The sequence below is a fragment of the Macrotis lagotis genome, chromosome X (genome assembly GCF_037893015.1).
Source record: "Macrotis lagotis isolate mMagLag1 chromosome X, bilby.v1.9.chrom.fasta, whole genome shotgun sequence".
NCBI classification, from domain to species: domain Eukaryota; kingdom Metazoa; phylum Chordata; class Mammalia; order Peramelemorphia; family Peramelidae; genus Macrotis; species Macrotis lagotis.
Genome location: NC_133666.1, coordinates 219,551,097 through 219,570,608, shown reverse-complemented (window position 1 = coordinate 219,570,608; position 19,512 = coordinate 219,551,097). Strand labels below are relative to the sequence as shown.

The window sequence follows — 19,512 nt, the reverse complement described above, 5'->3', positions numbered from 1 at the left end:
AAAGTTAAAGTAATAAATGAAAAAAAATATTTTTTCTGTGACCAAGTTTTAGTTCTGTGTCCCATACCAATTAATTTGGCCAAATGATCCATAACATATTATTCTTTAATCTTCATGGTTAAGCCATTTCATACCTTTCTGTATTATTGCTTCAGTAAAACTAAATCTACTTTTACAACTTTTGTTTACTTCCCTCTGATTTTGTCTGTTCTGTTCCAGATTAGTTCCTTTTGACTAACATCAAGTAGAAAAAATAATTAGGTGTGATTTAATATATAGCACTAGTTACATATGGAAAAACTTTGTTTTTCCCCCTCTGATTTAATACTTCAATTTGTTTCCATAGCATTCTTTCATATTTTATGCATTCTTACAACATTTCATTTCATTTTATCTTAATTCATGGTATCTTATTTTTGTGTTCAGACCAATGACAATAAAAATGCTTTTTTTTTTGTACTTTGTGCTGTTCTAATTTAAGAGTCCTGAATTCTGGAAAGGCCCAGGTTTTTCTACCAAATAATTCACCAAGTGGAATTACTCATGTGATATCCTCGGATATAACGTTAAGTGCAGAAAAAGCTGAGTACACCTTTGAAGCTCCCTACTATCCAGTACAGTATCTAGTAGATTTTCTATTTTTAGAGGTAAGGAAAATAATTAGCAAATATGTTTAAATGGTTTGGATTTTATTATATAAAAATACAAAATCACTCAGAAAGTAAAAATATACTAAGAGTAGAATGAACATTTTAAGAGGAAAAATGTGGAATTTAATTCTTTAAAATGGTAAATTTTTTACTTTGTAGTTAGCATTTTATTTTTTGTAGGAAGGACTGACAGAAAATAGACAGTGAAATGTGATATTTCTGATGCTAAGTCCAAATGTCAACTATATAATTTTGAATTTCTTTCCAAGCTATTGCATTTTTTACATTTATGTGGTTGCCACTTCTCTCTTGACTACCTCTCTCTCTCTCTCTCTCTCTTTCCTTAAAAGTCCCTTATTGTTCATCTCTAATTGTCCCATAAACCTCTAAAACTCAAATGTTTAAAGCATTGTTTTTAGTAACTCGGTGTACCTTCTTGGTAATGTCTTCAACTCTTCCTTCCATTTACTTTCCAAATCTAGTCCAGATTGCAGTTATTCAATATTACCTCCATGGTCTTCTTTCCACTCATGTGGCGGCCCACCCCCTTCTTTTCTAGACTATTTTAGCAGTCTTGGATTTGTCTCCTTTACCTCTCCAGTCTCTCTCCCTTCAAAATTTATCTTCTCCAGAGCTGACAAAATGATACTCCTAAAGCTTAGGTCTGACAACTTCGCTCTCTTGCTCAATAAGTTTAAGTGGTCCTTTTTTGCTTCTAGGATAAAAATATAACCTCCCTTTATTTGGCATTTAAGGCCCTTCATAATATAACTCCTACCCATCTTTCCAGATTGATTCCACTTTACTTCTTGAATGCATAATTCACTCCGGATAAACAGACCCATTCATTATTTCCATCCTGAGCTTTTCATTTTCAAACTCCATGACTGTTCAGACTGTTACCTTTGCTTCCTGAAACTCTATCTATCTTGTAGAAATATCATTTAGAAACAAGGATGTGCCCACCTTCTGAATCCTGCCTCCTATTTCCAATTCCATGCTTGACTTTTCTATCAAGCAGATCCTGAACACTCTCCTTATTCAATCAGTATGCATTTATTAAGTGACTTCTTTATACTTAGCACTGAACAGATCCCCAAAAATGCTAAAGATGATCCCTGCTTTCAAAGAGTAGGGGAGACCACAAACAAATATGTACAAACAAGCTATATATAGAATAAGTAGAAAATAATTAAGAGAATGAAGAGGGATTGGGAAAATCAAGAGAGAGATTGAGAAAGGCTTCCTGTAGAAGGCAGGATTTTACCTGGGATTTGAAGACAGCCAAAAAATCTAGTAACTAGAGATAAAGAGGCAGAGCATTCCAGGAAATGGAGAGAACTAGAGAGAGTGCTAGAACCAAGAATGGCTTATATACTCAATGTGATCCATTGTTCATGGAATAGCACAGCAAGGAGGCTGGTATCACTGAGTCAAAGAGGATAGGACAGTAGCCTGGGAAGGTAGGAGGGAGTTAGGTTATGAAGGGCTTTGAACACTAAGCAGAGGATTTCATATTTATCTTGGAGGTGATCAGAAGTTTTTCGAGTGGGGAATAAGAGAATGGGATGTGACACGATCAAATCTGCACTTTAGGAAAATCAGTTAAGTGACTGAATTGATGGTGGATTGAGTGGGGAGAGACTTGAGCCAGAAGACTCCCCCCCAGCAGCTTCTTCTAGAAGTCCAGGGGTAAAGTGATGAGGCCCTGCACTGGAGTGAGAGCAGTTTAGGGGGAGAGAAGGAATACTTGTCTGAGATGTTGCAAAAGTAATATCCACAGATCTTAGCATCATCTCAGATATGAGATGTGAGTGATAGTGAAGAGTGCAGGATGACTCCTAGGTTTGGAACCTGAAGAACTAAGAGTATGAGAATGCCCTAGAGAGTAACAGGGAAGTTTGGAAAGGCAGTTTTAGTAGGAAAGCTAATGAGTTCAGTTTTGGTCATGTTGAGTTTACCCATTTAGGATCTAATGCAAGTTCTACTTAGTAAGGCTACCTTTTTTTAGCAATACAGAAAAGACAGTTAATTAGGCAATTATGAAATACTTTATTCTTAAAAATCTTGAAGATTTGAGTTGCATGTATAATAAACAAAAAAGAATAAATACTTTGAATAATATTCCTTTTTTACAGTAGGTGTCCGAGTAGTGTTATTTCTACTGTACTTCTGAATAAATCAAAGAAATATTTAATTTTAAAATAATATTACTGAAGACTTAGGTAACTCTGTACTATAAAAGATATAACTGTATTTTTTAAACCAAAAGAACTATTAGAAGTATCCAAGCTTTTGAACAAAAAAAAGTACAAGAGTACTATGAAGCATTTCTGGTCGTTCAAAAATAAACACACATATTTTAATGTTATATCCAGACAAGTGAGACCTCCAAGTAAGATCTCTTGAAGGAGTAGCAACATAGAGAGTTAGGCTCAGTCTTAACTATGAAGATAGTCATTCTTACAACTGTTGGAATTCAATTCATCTCAGTCTTAATCCATTAATCACTGACTGTAGGAAAAGAATAATGTTAGATGTTGAGGAATATACAAAATTTAGACAAGATGCGTTATGTAATCACATGGATTCTATAGCCTGTAATTAATACTGAGATAATCTTTCTCATTGACTGAAATAAAATACTTAGTCATGCTTGTAGGAAGAATCTCAGAATGGTGGAACTGTTCAGAGGAATTCTTTTTTAACTGAACATTCTAAAGATGAACAAAAAATCACTGATTCCAGTCCTGACTCTGAGCTTGCTGACCTGAAAAAGGCATTAAGAAAACACATCTTCAGAGTGGAGGTAAGGAACAATAAGGAAAGTTCTCACTATCAACTTAGATGTTTCTAGCTCTGCCCTAATGTGACCAAGATATGACTTAGATCTCCTAAGATTTGTTGTGGCTTATAAAAATTTCTCCTTTTTAAATACTTCTGTATATGGATACATGCTGTATCTGTGCAAATTTGGTGAACATTTAACTTGTAATAAATACTTTAGGAATCTGTGTGATAATACTGTGATAATACAGGCACTTCCATGACCACCACAAATTGTCCCTTCATGGCCCTGGGGGTTAGTGCAGTTAAAAGCACCTTTGATAGCTTGTGATGTAGGAGATGCAGCGCCAGGCCTGGAGCCAAGAGGACTTGAATTCAGATCCAGCCTCATAGACTTGCTGACTGTGTGGTCCTAGGCAAGTCTTTGTTCTCCTCAGTTTTTGTCAACTATAAAACTGGGGATAACCTACCCCTTGGAATCACTGTGAGGATCTAATAAGGTAATGTCTGTGAAGCATTTAATTTAGGACATTGAAGACAATTAATGAATACTTCAGCTAGCTAGTTTTGAGAAGACACTGAAGTAGGTAGCATGCATACTGGATAAGTGTACTTTGACCAGCCCTGCTTCCAGCGTGTCCAGCTTGAGAGAAGCTGCTAACGCTTATGGTTACACGGCCAGTATGTAACCCTATGACCACTTCATCTCCCATATCACAATGCCTTAATTTTTAAAAATTAAGATAGGAAATAGTTTTCTATAAGTATTTTCAAACCATTACATGAATTTTAACACCAGATTTTTAAAGTGCCTGTGTCTCTAAAGTCCTACTCCCTTGCTATATTGTGGCATGAGAATTACACTGGTTTCTCTACATCTTAAAGCAAAAGCTCCAGCATATCCTTCCTAATTAAATACAGGCCAGGAATAGACATATAAGGTCCATTCTTAGGAAGATCCCAGCAAAATTTTGTGAGCCTCCTCACCTGATTGGTAACAAGATGATGATAGTTTTTTTTTGGTCACAAGTATTCACAAATACTATCTTCCAAGTAACAGGTTGATTATACTCTGGGTTCATGGTAGGAAATACCCACAACAGAATCCTGGATCTTGTAAATACTGTTGATATTTCCAATCCTTTATAGATTTTATTTGTGGTACCTAGATTTTACTTTCAAAAATAATACATACATACATATATTATTCATGCAAGAATGCATATGTGCATATGTATGTACAAATCTACCATTTACACATTTGATTGGCTATCAAAATCAGATTAGTACTTGTTCGGAGAGGTTCATGTTTAGTTGGAACTAAATATCTTTTGTAAAATGTGATTCTTAAAAGTAAAAATTATTCCACATAATGGTAATTGATTACCAAACACCAAAATATTTTTATAAAGTAAGACCATTTTAAATTTACAGGAGAGTAATTAGCCATAAGCACTTTTATGTGGAATCTTAATTTAAATGTTATTTTTTCAGTTACATGTAAAGATGGTTTTCAATATTCCATCTTTTTATAAACTTGAGTTCTACATTTTGCTGTGCAGTATCTTATTTTCCAGTTAAAATATGTTCCAGTTTTTGTGCAAAAATTGACTTTATCACCTTTTGAGTTTTGCAGTATGTTCCAAAAGTCTTGGTGCAGTTTTAAACACTAACAAATGATTAATTGCTTTACTTGATGGTTTTACTTGGTCACAGTACAAAATTATTCTTTCATAGTTAGAACAGTTCATTTAAAGAAAGAAATTTTTCCTTTAAATAATAGTAATAAATTGCCCCTCCTAAAACTGTTAGAAAACTTGAGGTTAGTTAGCTCAAACCACAATAACTTTTTTGATCTCATTGGTTTGGTCTAAAGAGATCAGACATATTTACTTGCTACAATGGTTGATAAGAGCAAAAAACTGCTCCATATTAAAGTATTCTTTGATATCCCTTTCTGACATAATAGAAATAGATAGTAGAAAATTTTTAGTCACCATCTTTGGAAGTCCTAAGAATGTATTATAATTGCAGTGTCCATGAAGCTGTAATTTAAGTGTTGATTCCCAAGTAACATTTTGTTCCATTCAGTTGGGGAGACAGAATAACTGTCAGTCTTAGTATCAAGACTTATCTGTTGTGCTCTCTTTAGACCATTGTCAGATAACTTGACATAGTTCTATATATTGATTAACCCTTAATTATAATTTCAGCATACATATATACATATATATGTATGTGTGTATATATATATGTGTATATATATATATATATATATATATATATATATATATATATATATATATATAAAATCTCTAAGTGTCTGAGTAGAGGGAAAATAGTTAAAGTGAAAGGAAAGAAGAGAGGGAATGAAGGCTAAGCTGCATTTCTCATATTTCTCATGTTATCAACAGTGCAATGCACTTGATCTAGATAAGAAGGATTATTAGGCCAAGTCCTGGGCTTGGAATGAGGAAGAAATTAGGAATCTTCTCTCTGATTCCAGTGATATGACTCTGCCAATACATTTTATTTCTCTCAGAATCAGTTACCTCATCTGTAAAATGAGGATGATAATGAAATGAAGAGATAAATAACAATAATTTATTTATAATATTCATAAAATGAAATAATACATAATAGTGAGGATCAAATGTGATCACATGTATAAAGGGCTTGCAAAATAAAGTGTTGTGTAAGGTTTGGTACTTACAGTTTTAAAACAAAACTGAAAAATGGCAAGATTGTAATTACTATTTGAAAAAGGCTATTGCTTTTATTTTCCCCCTTTTCCCATGAAATGATAGTATTTGTAAGACTCTAACAGATTCTTAAATTTAGAGCTGGAAGATACCTCAGAGGTTATCTAGTCAACATCTTCATTTTATACATAGGAAAACTGAGGCCTGGGGAGGTCAGGTGCCTTGACCAAAGACCTTGGTAGCAGATGGTACACCAGAATTCATTCTAAAACTTGCTTCCTCCAAATCCAGCACTCTTTTTTGCTGTACCATTCTGCCTCCATTTTATATTCACAAAATCAAAAAATAAATATAGGGGAGCTAGGTAGTGTATAGAGTACCAGTCCTTGTGACAGAGAAGGACCTGGGTTCAAATCCAACCCTCAATCTGACCTCAGATACTTAACAAATTACCTGGCTGTGTGACTTTGGCAAGTCACTTTACCCCATTGCCTTGCAAAAAATTTAAAAAATAAATAAATGAATAAGTAAATATACTACATAACTTTAGACCTTGAAATTAAATGTGACTAACTTTAAGAAAGTTTCATATCCTAAAAAAAACAACAGCAAAGATCTTTAAAACTAAATGCAATTTGAGAGGCTAAAATAATAATTTGCAACATTGTTTTTGTCACAGGTCAGCAACATCTCCAATTTGTTTAATTTTGATTAATTCTAAGAAGGGCAGGTGAAAGGTCCTAAAAAAAAGGTTATACAATCACTGTATTCCAGTGACTGAACATTGACTGTCACTGATGATATCAGGTGATGTTTTTTAACTTGGGAGAAATAAATGCAGTTTTATAAACCACAGTGCTATATTTTTAATGCTATCATTTGTAGTTAGGACATGATGCTCCCTCTTATTAAATTCCCCCAACATTTCAGGAATTGCTACATCAGATTAGGATTTTCATTCAAAGTATATTATCTCCCTTTAAACCAATATTTATTCATTTTAAACGATTTTCAATATATATATTTTTAAATGTTCTGTTTTGATTGTTGTATTACTGTTTTGTAGGCTATGAAACACAATTACACTGAATTAAGTAAAAGTAAAGGGTACAGTAAAGAGGTAAGTCAATTAGGTTTTTTTTTCTGTCTTACATATCCATCTTTTAAATGAAATCTATTTTCTTTGACAGCAAAGCTGACCATCAAATTTTAAGTACATTTTCTATGGTCTGAAACTTAAAAGAGTTTCAATAAGACTTGTAGTAGTGTATTTAAATATGATGTGTTTAAAATAGCTATTGCTAATTGTAGCAACCACTGTTCTAATACTAACAAAAATAATAAAACAGTAATATAAATACTGCAGCATTTCAGTGGACCTGTGATCTTATCAATGTGCATTTTCTATCCAGGTTTGCATTCAATTTGTAAAACAAAGGAAAATAGACTTAATATTTGTTATTAATAATAGTTAATATTAATTTATGTACATTATCTAATTTGATCCTCACAATTACCCCATTAGGTATTATCATGCACATTTTTCCGAGCAAGAAACTGAGATTCATACATACCTGTGATTATACAAGAAGTTGATGATGGGATTTAGAACCAGGTTATTTCCTCACTCTTAAGTGGAGCATTGCTTACTCTCCACCACCCTGCCTTAGACTTATGATATGCTATGGCTTTGGTTAATATAGTTGAAATGATTATTCCCAGTCATATTCTGCAGCAGAGCTGTCCAAAATGTGGCTCGGGATGGTGCAAATTTATGTTTCCCCTTTAGTAAATGAAGCCAAACTACCACGAGCTCTCATTAAAATGGCAAATCAAAATATATTGTCTGATGTTTCAATAAAAACTTTTAAAAGTAAGGTTGGACAGCCCTGTTTTTACATGTTGTAGATTTAGTTTTGCTATTTTTCGAATAGGTTGTCCTAATCTATAAATTAGTATCCTATTTGTATTCTAGGGTGTTATCAAGCATGCATTATCTCTCTTTACTATTTGTTTTAATTGATTTGTTGTATTCCAGGCCTCTTTTTTATGGAAAACCTTAAGCCTATGAATTATTTCAGTTATATTTTTGTTTTACCTGAAATGTTTTAATTAATCCTTAGAATGTGATTACAAAGCCCTCATAAAGAGTTATGTTGGCAGCAGAGCCAAGATGGCAGTAGGAAATCCTGGCAGCTCTTCCCCAAACTACTCCAAATACCTCTAAATAAAGACTCTTAACCAAATTCTAGAGTGGCAGAACTCACAGAAAGATTGAGTGAAACAATTTTCCAGCCCAAGACAACTTGGAAGATCTACAGGAAAGGTCTGTTACACTGGAATTAGAAAGGAGCAAAGTATAGCCCAGGCCACACTGGTTCCAAACATCCAGGAACAGTCCATGGGGCGCCTGGGTCCATGACAGTAGGAGCGGTTTTCAGACTTCTCAGCAGAGGGATTGTCAAGGACAACTTGGAAAGGCAGTGAGAAAACTCTGCCACACCAGATTGAGTGTGCAGGTCAGACCTCAGCACAAACCCAGCCCCAGGGAACCAGGAGCAGGTCTGGGGAGCTACCCAGCAGGGAGTCACCTGACACCTGCCTCCAGAGCACTCAGCCTACACATGGCAAAGGGGGTTTGGGGAGCCTGCAGAGGTCTCTTTGCTCTCCCTTGCCTCCCTGAGGCAGGATTCTTATTGCTTTGCCCATACTCAGATCCAGGTCACAGTCTGAGACCCCGTATTGCTGTAGCAAAACAAGGACCCTCCTCATAGCTCCAGGGAAGAGAGGAGTGCCTGTGGTCATCCACAGACCAGAACATAGTCCAGGAGAGTCAGAGCCTTTCATAAGACCTTAGAGGAATTGAGGTCCCTGGGGGGTATTCTGGAAAACAGCTTCAAAAATCCTCCAAAGCTTGAGGCAGTATGCCCTCCACCCTGGAAACAGAGCCCCACCTTTACAAAGAGTTAAACTTGAGTCATAGGCTGGGCAAATGAGCAAACAAAGAAGAAAAAAAATCCAACCTTAGACAATTACTTCAGTCCCATGGAAGGTCAAAATGCACACTCAGAACATAACAAAGTCACAGTTTCTATATCCAAAACCTCCAAGAAAAATATGAATTGTTCTCGGGTTATGGAAGATCTCAAAAAAGTAAGGGAGATAGAAGGTAAATTGGGAAGAGAAATGAGAGCAATGCAGGAAAATCATGAAAATTAGTAACTTAGTGAAGGAAATTGCAAAAAATACTGAAGAAAATTAACATTTTAAAAACTAGTTTAGTTCAAATGGAAAAAGCAGTCCAAAAGGCCAATGAGAAGAATGCCTTTAAAATCAGAATTGGCCAGGTGGAAAAGGAGATACAAAAGCTCTCTGAAGAAAATAATTGCTTAAAATGTAGAATGGAGCTAAGTGAAATTGATGTTTATGAGAAATCAAAAAATAACAAAGCAAAACCACAAGAATGAAAAACTAGAAGAAAATATGTTAAATATATCATTGGAAAAGCAACTGACCTGGAAACAGACACCAGGAGAGATAATTTAAAAATTATTGGGTTACCTGAAAGTCATGACCAGGAAAAGAGCTAGAAGTCATGTTTCAAGAAATTCTCTAGGAAAATTACCTTGATATCCTTCAAGCAATGGATATTATAGAAATTGAGCGAATTCATTGATCACCTCCTGAAAGAGATGTCAAAATAAAACCTCCCAGGAATATTATGGAGAAATTCTAGTCCTCCCAAGTTAAGGAGGAAAAAAAATATCACAAGCATCCAAAAAAGAAACAATTCAATTCAATTTATTTATTTATTTAGGATAACACAAGATTTATCATCTTATACATTAAGGACCAGTAGGGATGGAATATGATATTCCAGAAGGCAAAAGAGCTTGGATTACAACAGAGAATCAACTACCCAGCAAAATTGAACATTCTCTTTCAGGGGAAAAGATGGACATTCAGTGAAATAGAGGATTTTCAAACTTAATGAAACAAACAGAGTTCAACAGAATGTTTCTTCTTCAAGTACAGGGCTCAGTGAAGCATAGAGAGGGTAGATGGGAAGGCAAATTCTGAGGGATTTAATGATGTTTAACTCTTTTTATTCCTTCATGGGAAGATGATACTGATAACTCATACGAACCTTCTCATTTATTAGGGCAGTTAGAAGGAACCTATAAAGACAAGGCACTGGAGGTAGTTGAATATGAAGGTATAATATATTGTAAAGATGGAATTAATGGGGCAACTAGTTAGTTCAATGGATAGAACACCAGGCCTTGGATTCAGGAGGACCTGAGTTCAAATCTGGTCTCAGATACTTAATAATTGCCTAGCTGTGTGGCCTTGGACAAGTCACATAACCCCATTGTGATAGGGAGAAAGGCGAGAGAGAATAGAATAAATAGGGATGGAGAAGAATAGGATGGAGGGAAGTACACCTAGCAGTGGCTGTGGGAAAAAATATTGAAGCATTTTCTCTGATGGATCTATGATAAAGAATGCTATCATCCCAGAGGCAGAGCTGATGGTATCTGAATATAGACTGAAGCACTTTTTTCCCCTCTAGTTTTCTTTCTCTTTCTTTGTGTGTGTGTGTGGGGGGGGGGTGGGGATTATGTTTACTTTTACAACATGACTATTGTAGTGAGGTGAAAAAATAAAAGGAAAGTGCTTTTGAAAAAGATAATAAATATGTTATATGTCTCGTAATTCTGTATTTTGATCTCACAGCAACTACCTTTCTGCAAAGCCAGGCATATATACTGAGTGACATCTAGATGCGATTTATTCCATACTTTTCAAGGGGAGGAAAGACCAAATGAGTGCCTTGATGGTGTTGATCGCATATTCCATTCCATTTCATAATAGGAGTGAGTTAGTCCCACTATCAAAGACTTTTAGTGCTGAATAAAGATCCTAGATGTCATCATTTTTTACAGTTGAGGGAGTTGAAGCCCAGACAGTCTGTGACCAACCATATTTATGTATCATAAACTCATCAATATTGGACATATCTTGAAATAAAACTTACCTGTTGGGAGGTGGTAGAATATTGTGGAGTGTTTGATTTTGAGTGTGTTCCTCCATTGACCTATCTGAGAGGCCCCTGGAGTTTAGAATGTAGAGGGAGGAAGCGTCTTAGCTCTCACAATTATTAATTGTGTGGCCACAAATTCAACCTCAGATATTTACAAACTGGATTGACCATTTCACTTGTTTTTGCCTCCCTTTCTGTATCTGTAAAGTATCTAGGGAGAGTAACAGCACCTAGTTGTACCTTCCAGAGTTGTGATGAGGATCACATGAGATGGTTATCTTTAAAGCACTTAGCACAGTTCCTGCTACTTAGTGAGCACCATATATATAAATGTTAGTTATAACTAATTATGATTATTGTCAGTCATTTTTATCTTGAAAAGGCATTGGTTTCTTTTTCTGTTACAGAAAACTTGTACTTTTGTTAGTAAGTATACTGGGGGAAAGTTAAATTGTTGTTGAATTGTTAGTGTTTTTCAAAAATATTATAAATGCAGAATTATAGGTATTATATAATGTCATAGCTTAGCACATGAACAAGTTGCCTCTTCACTGTCCCCCCCCCCAAAAATAAGTAAATAAAAAAAGAACGATTTGTTTTTGCAGCATCAGTATTACTAAGAATTGGGGAATAAACTAAACTTTCCCTCAGACATACTTTAGTTAATATTTATTTAGGAAATAAGTGTAATGCATACTCTTCTTAGAAGCAATGGACATTATGCAGTGCACATCAGAAATTCAATGTTATTGTACTTGAGGGGACCCAATTTTCCCTTATCTGTTTGCCTCAAGCTACAGCATTTTATAGGAGTCATTCATTGTCATCATTGGACAAACTGAAACTACTAATGATGAAACTTAGAGTCTTAAGAACTCTTGCCACAGTATTTTAGCTTTCATCCTCAACAAATACAAAATTTGCTTTAAAATGAACTTATTAAAAAAGATGATGAGTTTTTTCTTTTATGTCTTTTATTCTCTCTTTATATATTGAGAGGAATATATATATATAGAGAGAGAGAGATTATTATTTCCTCAGGATGCAGTTGTTTCCTGGGTGTTTATATGAGTGTGTGCATGTATGGGGATACCTATATGTATGTTCACATTATCTTAGCAGATACAGAAACTTGCATCTTAGGTGACTTTGGATCGCATTGCCAGTATGCTATAAATCTTTTATTTCCTTGTTTGTTTTTTTTAAATCTTACCATCGTTTGTTTCTCAGATTAAAGTCTCTCAGCTTCCCAGAAATGTGTATAACATAATTGAAATCCTCATTGAAGGGCAGTTCTTTACAGAAGCACTTCAGGAACTAGTTTTCCTCCAGCCACATTACATTCTTCCAGTCTGCCTACTTCATGCTCTTCTGAGGAACATGCTACAGGTGAGAAAGCAGAAGCTTAAACATGATAAAGCAAAGAAACTAACTTCGCCTAACAATGTTCTTGGTACCTATTAACAGGTAAATCATCTTTTTCAGTATTGTTTTACGAATTCCAAACTCAAGTCTGGTTTCCATTTGTTAACTTTTTCCTTAACACAAAATTCATTTCTTTTATAATTAAGCCTTAGATGTAAGATAGAATATCCTTAATGTATTAGAATGCTTTACGTCTACTAGAATTTTATTTGGTAAGCTACCATTCTAGCACATAAATCATATTCATTTTTTTCAAGGCATAAGGGGAAGATAAACTTTTAAAATGGTTGTTGCATTGTATTATGTTGGAGGATCTGGACCTTTGATTTGTTCGTTATTAACAAAATTTTCATGAAATCACATTAAGTGACAGTCATATTTTTAAAAACTACTTTCTTAATGTGAAGTCCAATTTGGGAGTGTCATTTCAGGGAAAACAAAAAACACTACTAACTGAAATTCTACCAAAGCTTGGGATTTAATTAACTGAGTTACTTTCTTTGAGTTATCTGGATCCATTACTTAGAATTACACTGGGAGATAATAAAACCTCCCTGTAATTTCTTTAGACAAGAGTGCACATTTGCAAGACAGGTGACCTGGAGGAGGGACACAATAGATGCAAAAAAATATATAGAAAAAACAGCCATCAGTAATCAACTGTTTCCTTTCATCTTATAACAGGGTGATGTAAAGACCTTGATTGATCGCTTCTTCCATGTTTTGTCAATTCTTCTGCATCTTCATCCTCCTTGGAAGTCTCCTGCCATGTTGAGTTATTATCTAGAATTCTTCCAATGTCCAAATTGTATGAAAGGAACATGGTCTTTTGTAGAAGTACTTATCAGGTAGGGGAATTTAAGATTATTAATATAAATTCAGATTATTTTGAATATGATAGATATAGAGTATGTTATTATAGATAGTTCTTTAGAAGAATAATTTTTTCATTAGGAAAAAACTTAAGCCTTATGAAAATCAATGATTTCATTAATATGGATTTTCACCTCCAATTCAAGTTGCAACCCATCTGTGATTTCATAGAAATCCTTAAGAGCTTTTGTAACTGAAAAATTCACTACACTGTGGGAAATGTGGTGATGAACCTTTCTAAACTTAACTAGCTTTCTCCTCAGACAAAAAAGATAGATGGTAAATCACTGGGCCTTTATTTGAAACTTTTCCATTTTGTTGAAGTGTGACACTTTGCAGTCTGAGGTCATTTTTTTTTTCCCTGAGGTCATGTTTTTCAAGAACGCAGGGTCACCTCCCTGCCACAGTGAATCCTAAAGTAGGACTTCAAAAGATGAGGAAAATAGTGAATTTAAAATCAGTAGTAGATTTTATATAAAGGTAATTTCTTTTGTCATTCTAAATAGCTTCTTCTTTGTCTCCCTAGCCCAAAATCTTATTTTTGAGTTTTCCCAGTAATAATTCTCCTTGTAAGTAACTTCAGGGGCCTCCCCTACTTCCATTGACTTTCTGTCTTCAAGCCCTTATTTCCTCAGTACACTTAAATTACAAGCCTCTGAACTGATCATCCTAAAATCTAGTCATCTAATCTCTTTCCCCACTTCTGTCATATCTGTGCCAGGCTAATTGCCTTCAAATACTGGTTTCATCACATTGAGAATTTTAGTAGTTTCCCAGGATCTGCCATAAAGTCCAGATTTCTCTGTCTGCTTTCAAGATACTTAATAATTCTGCCTTATGGTCCCTGTCCCATTTGTCTCCAGAACTCACACTATATTATCAAATGCTGCTACTCCTTCAAGACCCACTTCGAAGCCCACTTCCTTGTTCAAATCATCTCTGATCACTCCAGCCCTCATTAATCTTCCTCTTTCTTTGAACTACTGAAGCCCTTAAAGTCTTTTCCACAGAATTTTGCACTTAGTTATGTATAGTCTCTCTCCAACTCTTTCTTATGTTACAGAATCACAGGATTAAAGAATTTGAAGGAACCTCAGAGTCATATCTGGACCAGCCCATTGCTAGCCAAGAATCCCTTCTACAGTGTTCCTATTGAGTAATAATCCATTCTTTATTTAAAGACCACAAGGAATAGAAATCCTCCTTCCTGAACACTTTTATAATCATTATGAATTTTTCCAAAAAATGAGCCTAAATAATCCTCTCTACAGCTTCTAAATTCATTGCACACAGCCTTGCCCTCTGGAATAGGCAGAGCAAATTAAATCTTTCCACTTGAAAACTCTTCCAATATTTAAAGATAGTTATCACAGTTTGTATAAGCCTTCTCCAAACTTAGCTTTCCCAATTTAGCCCAAACATCTGGAGCACAAAAAATCAACTTTGCCCATATAAGACAGTGAGACATGACTAGATTATAGTTTGACTAAAAATGATGAGTGGGTTGGGTGGTAGCTTACAAGCTGAATATGAATCAAGAATATGATGTGATAGCCAAAAAGCTAATGAAACTTTATAACTACATTGAAATTACTACTGTCCAGGACCAATAAAGTGACAGTCCTTTTGCATTCTGCCCTAGTCAGATCCTGTCCTCAGTGGTTTGTTCAGTTCTGAGTGCCACATTTGCGTTGGTCATTGATAGGTTGATGAAAATCTCATGATGAGGAAGCAGAACAGTATTGGACCTCATATTCATACAACATAAGGATTAGTTCAAAAAAACTAAGGATAATTAGTCTAAAGAATGAGACCTCTATTTAAAGAGCCATCTGATATTTCAAAAGTGATCACCAGGAACATATTCAGTTTGTTCCACTTTTTTTCCAATGGTAGAACTAGCTAAGAACAGTGGATAGAAGTTACAAAAAATCCTTTGTAGTCCTCCTATAAAAAGAAAAATTTCCTAACAAATAGAACAACAGCTAGGTGGAGTAGTGAGTGGAGTGCTTCACCAGAAGTCAAGAAGAACTGAGTTCATATTCTGCCTCCAACATTTGAGAGGTCTATGACCTCTGGGAAGTCATTTAACTCTTAGCCTCAGATTCATTTGTTCCAATGGTGTTCCTAGGTATAGAGAGCTAATCCTGGAATAACAAGAATAAATTTTCTTTAAAAAAAAATCACAAATGCTGGTTAGATGTACTTAAAATAGTACTACTATTTAAATGCTTTAGCTGTATAATAGATTAAAATGGATTTTGTGAGCTGACTTAGGCATTTAACCATAATATTTCAGTGAGAATTTATGTGTAAAATTAGGAGATTCTGATAGAACTTTAGAGCTCCTCCCATACAGCTTTAAATCTATAATCCTGTATTCTGATTTTCAAACATTTTAGTTTCAAATGAATTTTTAAAATACAAGCTATGTGTACATTGGAAGCTTCCTCTTTTGCTTAGAACTACAAAACTATTGATTTTTAAAAATAATGCATAAGTATTTGAATTTTTAAAAACTGTGTGTGTATGTATATGTGTATGAAGAGAGAGAATCAACAAATTAAGCCTAAAATTTTTGAGGTATACCGATTTATTTCTTTATGTTGAATGTTCGAGTTTTTCATTTTTATTCTTTGAATTTTTGTTTATTATTTCCATTTACCGCATTTATTAAATGAGGAAATTGGGTTAAATTATCTCTCAAGATTTTTCTAGCTCTAATATTATATTATTCTATTATCCTTTTATCCTGGTAATAAAAATGTAAATTGATTTTTGTTTTCAAATCTCTTAAGGTAAATCCCTTAAAGTGAGGTAAAAGCAACTTCAGACCTAGTGTATGATGTCTTCACTTACTTTAGAGATGCTTCTTCATAGTAACATCAATAATATATTAGAGAAATTGCTTACTTGGATATTCAAGAATCTGGGAAATAAACTGTAAGAAATTTTATAAGAAATTGTAAGAAACTTTGATTCTTTTGGATTATGTGTTTCATCAGTGACATTTCCTTTATTAACCTGGATTTCAAATTCCTACACACCTTCTTCATCCACCTGTCTTCTTACCCTATGTACTATTATCCATGTTTTACCAAAAATCCTCCATAGAGAATCCATTATTCTCCATAATGGATTCCAACTATGATTAATTCTGGATGATTATTTTAGAGAAATATTTTTGAGGTCTTACTCTTTTAGTTATATTTTACTGTGTTACTATAAATACTAACTTTAATTTTTGTACCTAGAGAAATTTAAAAAATTTTTCAACCCATTTTTTCCTAGGATGAATATAACTTATTTATCAAAGTCAAATAGAGACCTTAACAGTATTTTTTATTTTATTTCCATTGGGTTAGTGACTAGAGTGAGCATACTATGCTTTTTGGTTGTTTTTCTTATTCTTTGAAACTATTGTTATTGCAAAATGAAATGACTCTTAATGTTACAAAGGAGAGAAATACTGTATTAAATGTAGAAATGATCTCCACATGTACCTGTGTCTGCATGCACACCCTTCCCAAAATACTGTCTTTCTTTCTGTCTTCCCTCTTTCTGTTTCTTTCTCAAAGTTATAAGACATTTTCTTAACCTTTGAGACTGGTCTAGTTGGGGAAACTTGATTATGTTTTGGCTTCCATTGCCTTTCTGTATTATCTTCAGCCTTTCTCAACTGTTCCATGGTCAGTTCCCTATACCAAAAAACCCTTCTTTTGAACTTGTCATATCTTCAAACAATTATCATCTCTTTCTAACTATAACAACTAACTTTCAATTTTCTATAATCCTTGACTCTCTTTATTATTCATTTACTAATAATCTCCAGTAATCTAGTTTGCATTGCTACCACTGTATTGAGGTCTCAGGTAAACTCATAATTGATGAGTATAATCAGCAATCACAGTTCTCTATAACTAGTTTGTAGCTCTTGACACTAGTAACCATTCAGTGCTACTTCTTTCTTGATATTATTCCATATTCATTTTTGTGATATTTCTTTCTTCGGGTTCTCCTACTTCTCTGAAAATTCCCTTTTGGTTACTCAGATTCCATTTCTTCTCTCTATCCCTTAAGAGTGGCCATCTCACAGGCTCTGTCTTCGGATCATTACCATCTCTATTCAGACTATTCTTTAAATAGGTAATTCCAGAACTGACAATTCCTGGGGTTCTGACTTATGTTCCCAAATGCCTGACAGTCATCTCCATGTAGCTATCCTATTACCACCTCAAACTGAAGGGTAATATAAAGATACAAACTACTTATCATCTTCCCTCCAAAACCTATCTCCTCCTTCATAACCTCCCTCATTTATTTTGATCATATTGCCATTCCCTAAATCCCTCAGACTTGGACCCTTGGCGTCACCTCTGACTCTCCACTTCTATCACTTTTCCATATCCAGTCATTTCCCAGCCTCCAGTTAGCCTGTCTGCACAGTATGACAAGCGTCTGTCTCCTTTATGACTGCCAACTCAGAACCTTGCTGCTTCTCAGATTGCTGGAGTCATTTCAGGCATGTCCACCTCCATTTGAGTGGTGTGCCATTTCCTTCTTCAGCTCATTTTACAGAAGAGGAAATGAGGCAGAGATTTAAGTGACTTCCCCACCTTTGTTAGTCTGCCTCTAGTCCCTCCTCTCTTCATTTCAACCTTCATACCAAGGTATTCTTGCTAATCATCAGGTCTAATCATGTTATTTCTAGCTCAGATATCCTCTTTGCTCCCCTCCTTCCCACCTGACATTGTCTTTGCAATAGAACACACTCTTTAACCTGACATTCAAGGCCTTCCAAAGTCTGGCTTTAGCTTCCCTTAGTTATCAGTGGTATTCATCTGAAGTCTCAGCCAATACGAATTCCTCCTTATTGCCCCTTCTCCATGCCATCTTGTCAACTTTTCATTCTTTCCTTTACACATAGCACCCCATTCCTAGATCATTCTCTTTCCTAACTTGGCCTATTAAAAGTCTTCCCTTTTTTAATGGCTGAGCCCTTCAGGAAAATGCATTGCTTTTCTCTTGTACCCCTTTTTGACTTCTCTTCAGTCTGACTCATAATTTTTTGTGTACAATTAGCTTATGGGTTGTTGTCCTCTGGTCCATGAACTTAAATGAAGGGGGCGGGGATTAAATCTTTACTTAAATATAACTGATTTCCTTTCTATTCCATTGTATTTGTATTTTATACATTTGAAAATACTGTTTTGCAAAGGGATCTCACCAGAATGCCAGAGGGGTCCATGTCACAAAAAAACCCCAATATACTCATCTCCCTATTAGATAATAACTATTTAATGGCAGAGACTGTCATTTTTAATTTCTTTCCTCAGAGCCCTGCCTGTGTAAGCATTTAATAAATAGATTAAATAGAATGAAACTTTTTTCTTCTTTTAGGGAACCCCCCCCCCTCAATTCTCTGTCTCCAAAGCCAATGCTCGTTTCATTCCACCAAACTTCTCTCTCAGCAGTCCTGGGGGGATGCTAGACAAAAAGAAGGGCGAAGAAAGGCATTTTGCATATTCAGAGTGTTTCTTGAACTGGATAAAGAAGTTGGAACCAGGTTCTAGAGGGCCTTGTTTTCTAATCTCATTTGGAAGATAGTCTCAGCTGAGCCATGGTTTGTCATAGCAATAATAATATTAAGTGCTTTTACATATATTATCTCATTTACATTTCACAACAATCCTAAGAAATAAATGTTAGGATTACATATGAAGAAATTGAGGTTAAGAGAGATAAAGTGACTTTCTCAGAGTCTTACAGCTAGTAAGTGTTTGAGGCAGAATTTAAATTCAGGTCTATCCTGATTCCAATTCTGGTACTTTATGCCCTATACTAACTAACTGTCTATGGATAAGGGGAAAAAATGATGAAAAACAATACCTAATACCACCAAACTACCTCGATAGGCAGTTGATAGGGGAAAAAAGTAAATGTAAATAACAATACATGTCAATAACATGATACAAACTTTGTAAGTGAACAAAGAATGAGAGTGAAGTAATAAAATATTACCAATAGCATT

The 19,512-nt window shown here is 34.8% G+C and overlaps 1 protein-coding gene across 3 annotated transcripts in view; it reads left to right on the top strand.

Moving 5' to 3' along the window:
- Positions 1-19,512, top strand: part of SLF1 (SMC5-SMC6 complex localization factor 1) — a 124,479-nt gene that overhangs the window by 67,783 nt on the left and 37,184 nt on the right. For all 3 annotated transcript variants that reach the window (XM_074206881.1, XM_074206879.1, XM_074206882.1), the window contains 5 exons: positions 482-647; positions 3,313-3,459; positions 7,206-7,259; positions 12,414-12,572; positions 13,293-13,456. In XM_074206881.1, the coding sequence (XP_074062982.1) occupies positions 482-647; positions 3,313-3,459; positions 7,206-7,259; positions 12,414-12,572; positions 13,293-13,456 (690 nt within the window). The remainder of the gene's footprint in view (positions 1-481; positions 648-3,312; positions 3,460-7,205; positions 7,260-12,413; positions 12,573-13,292; positions 13,457-19,512) is intronic.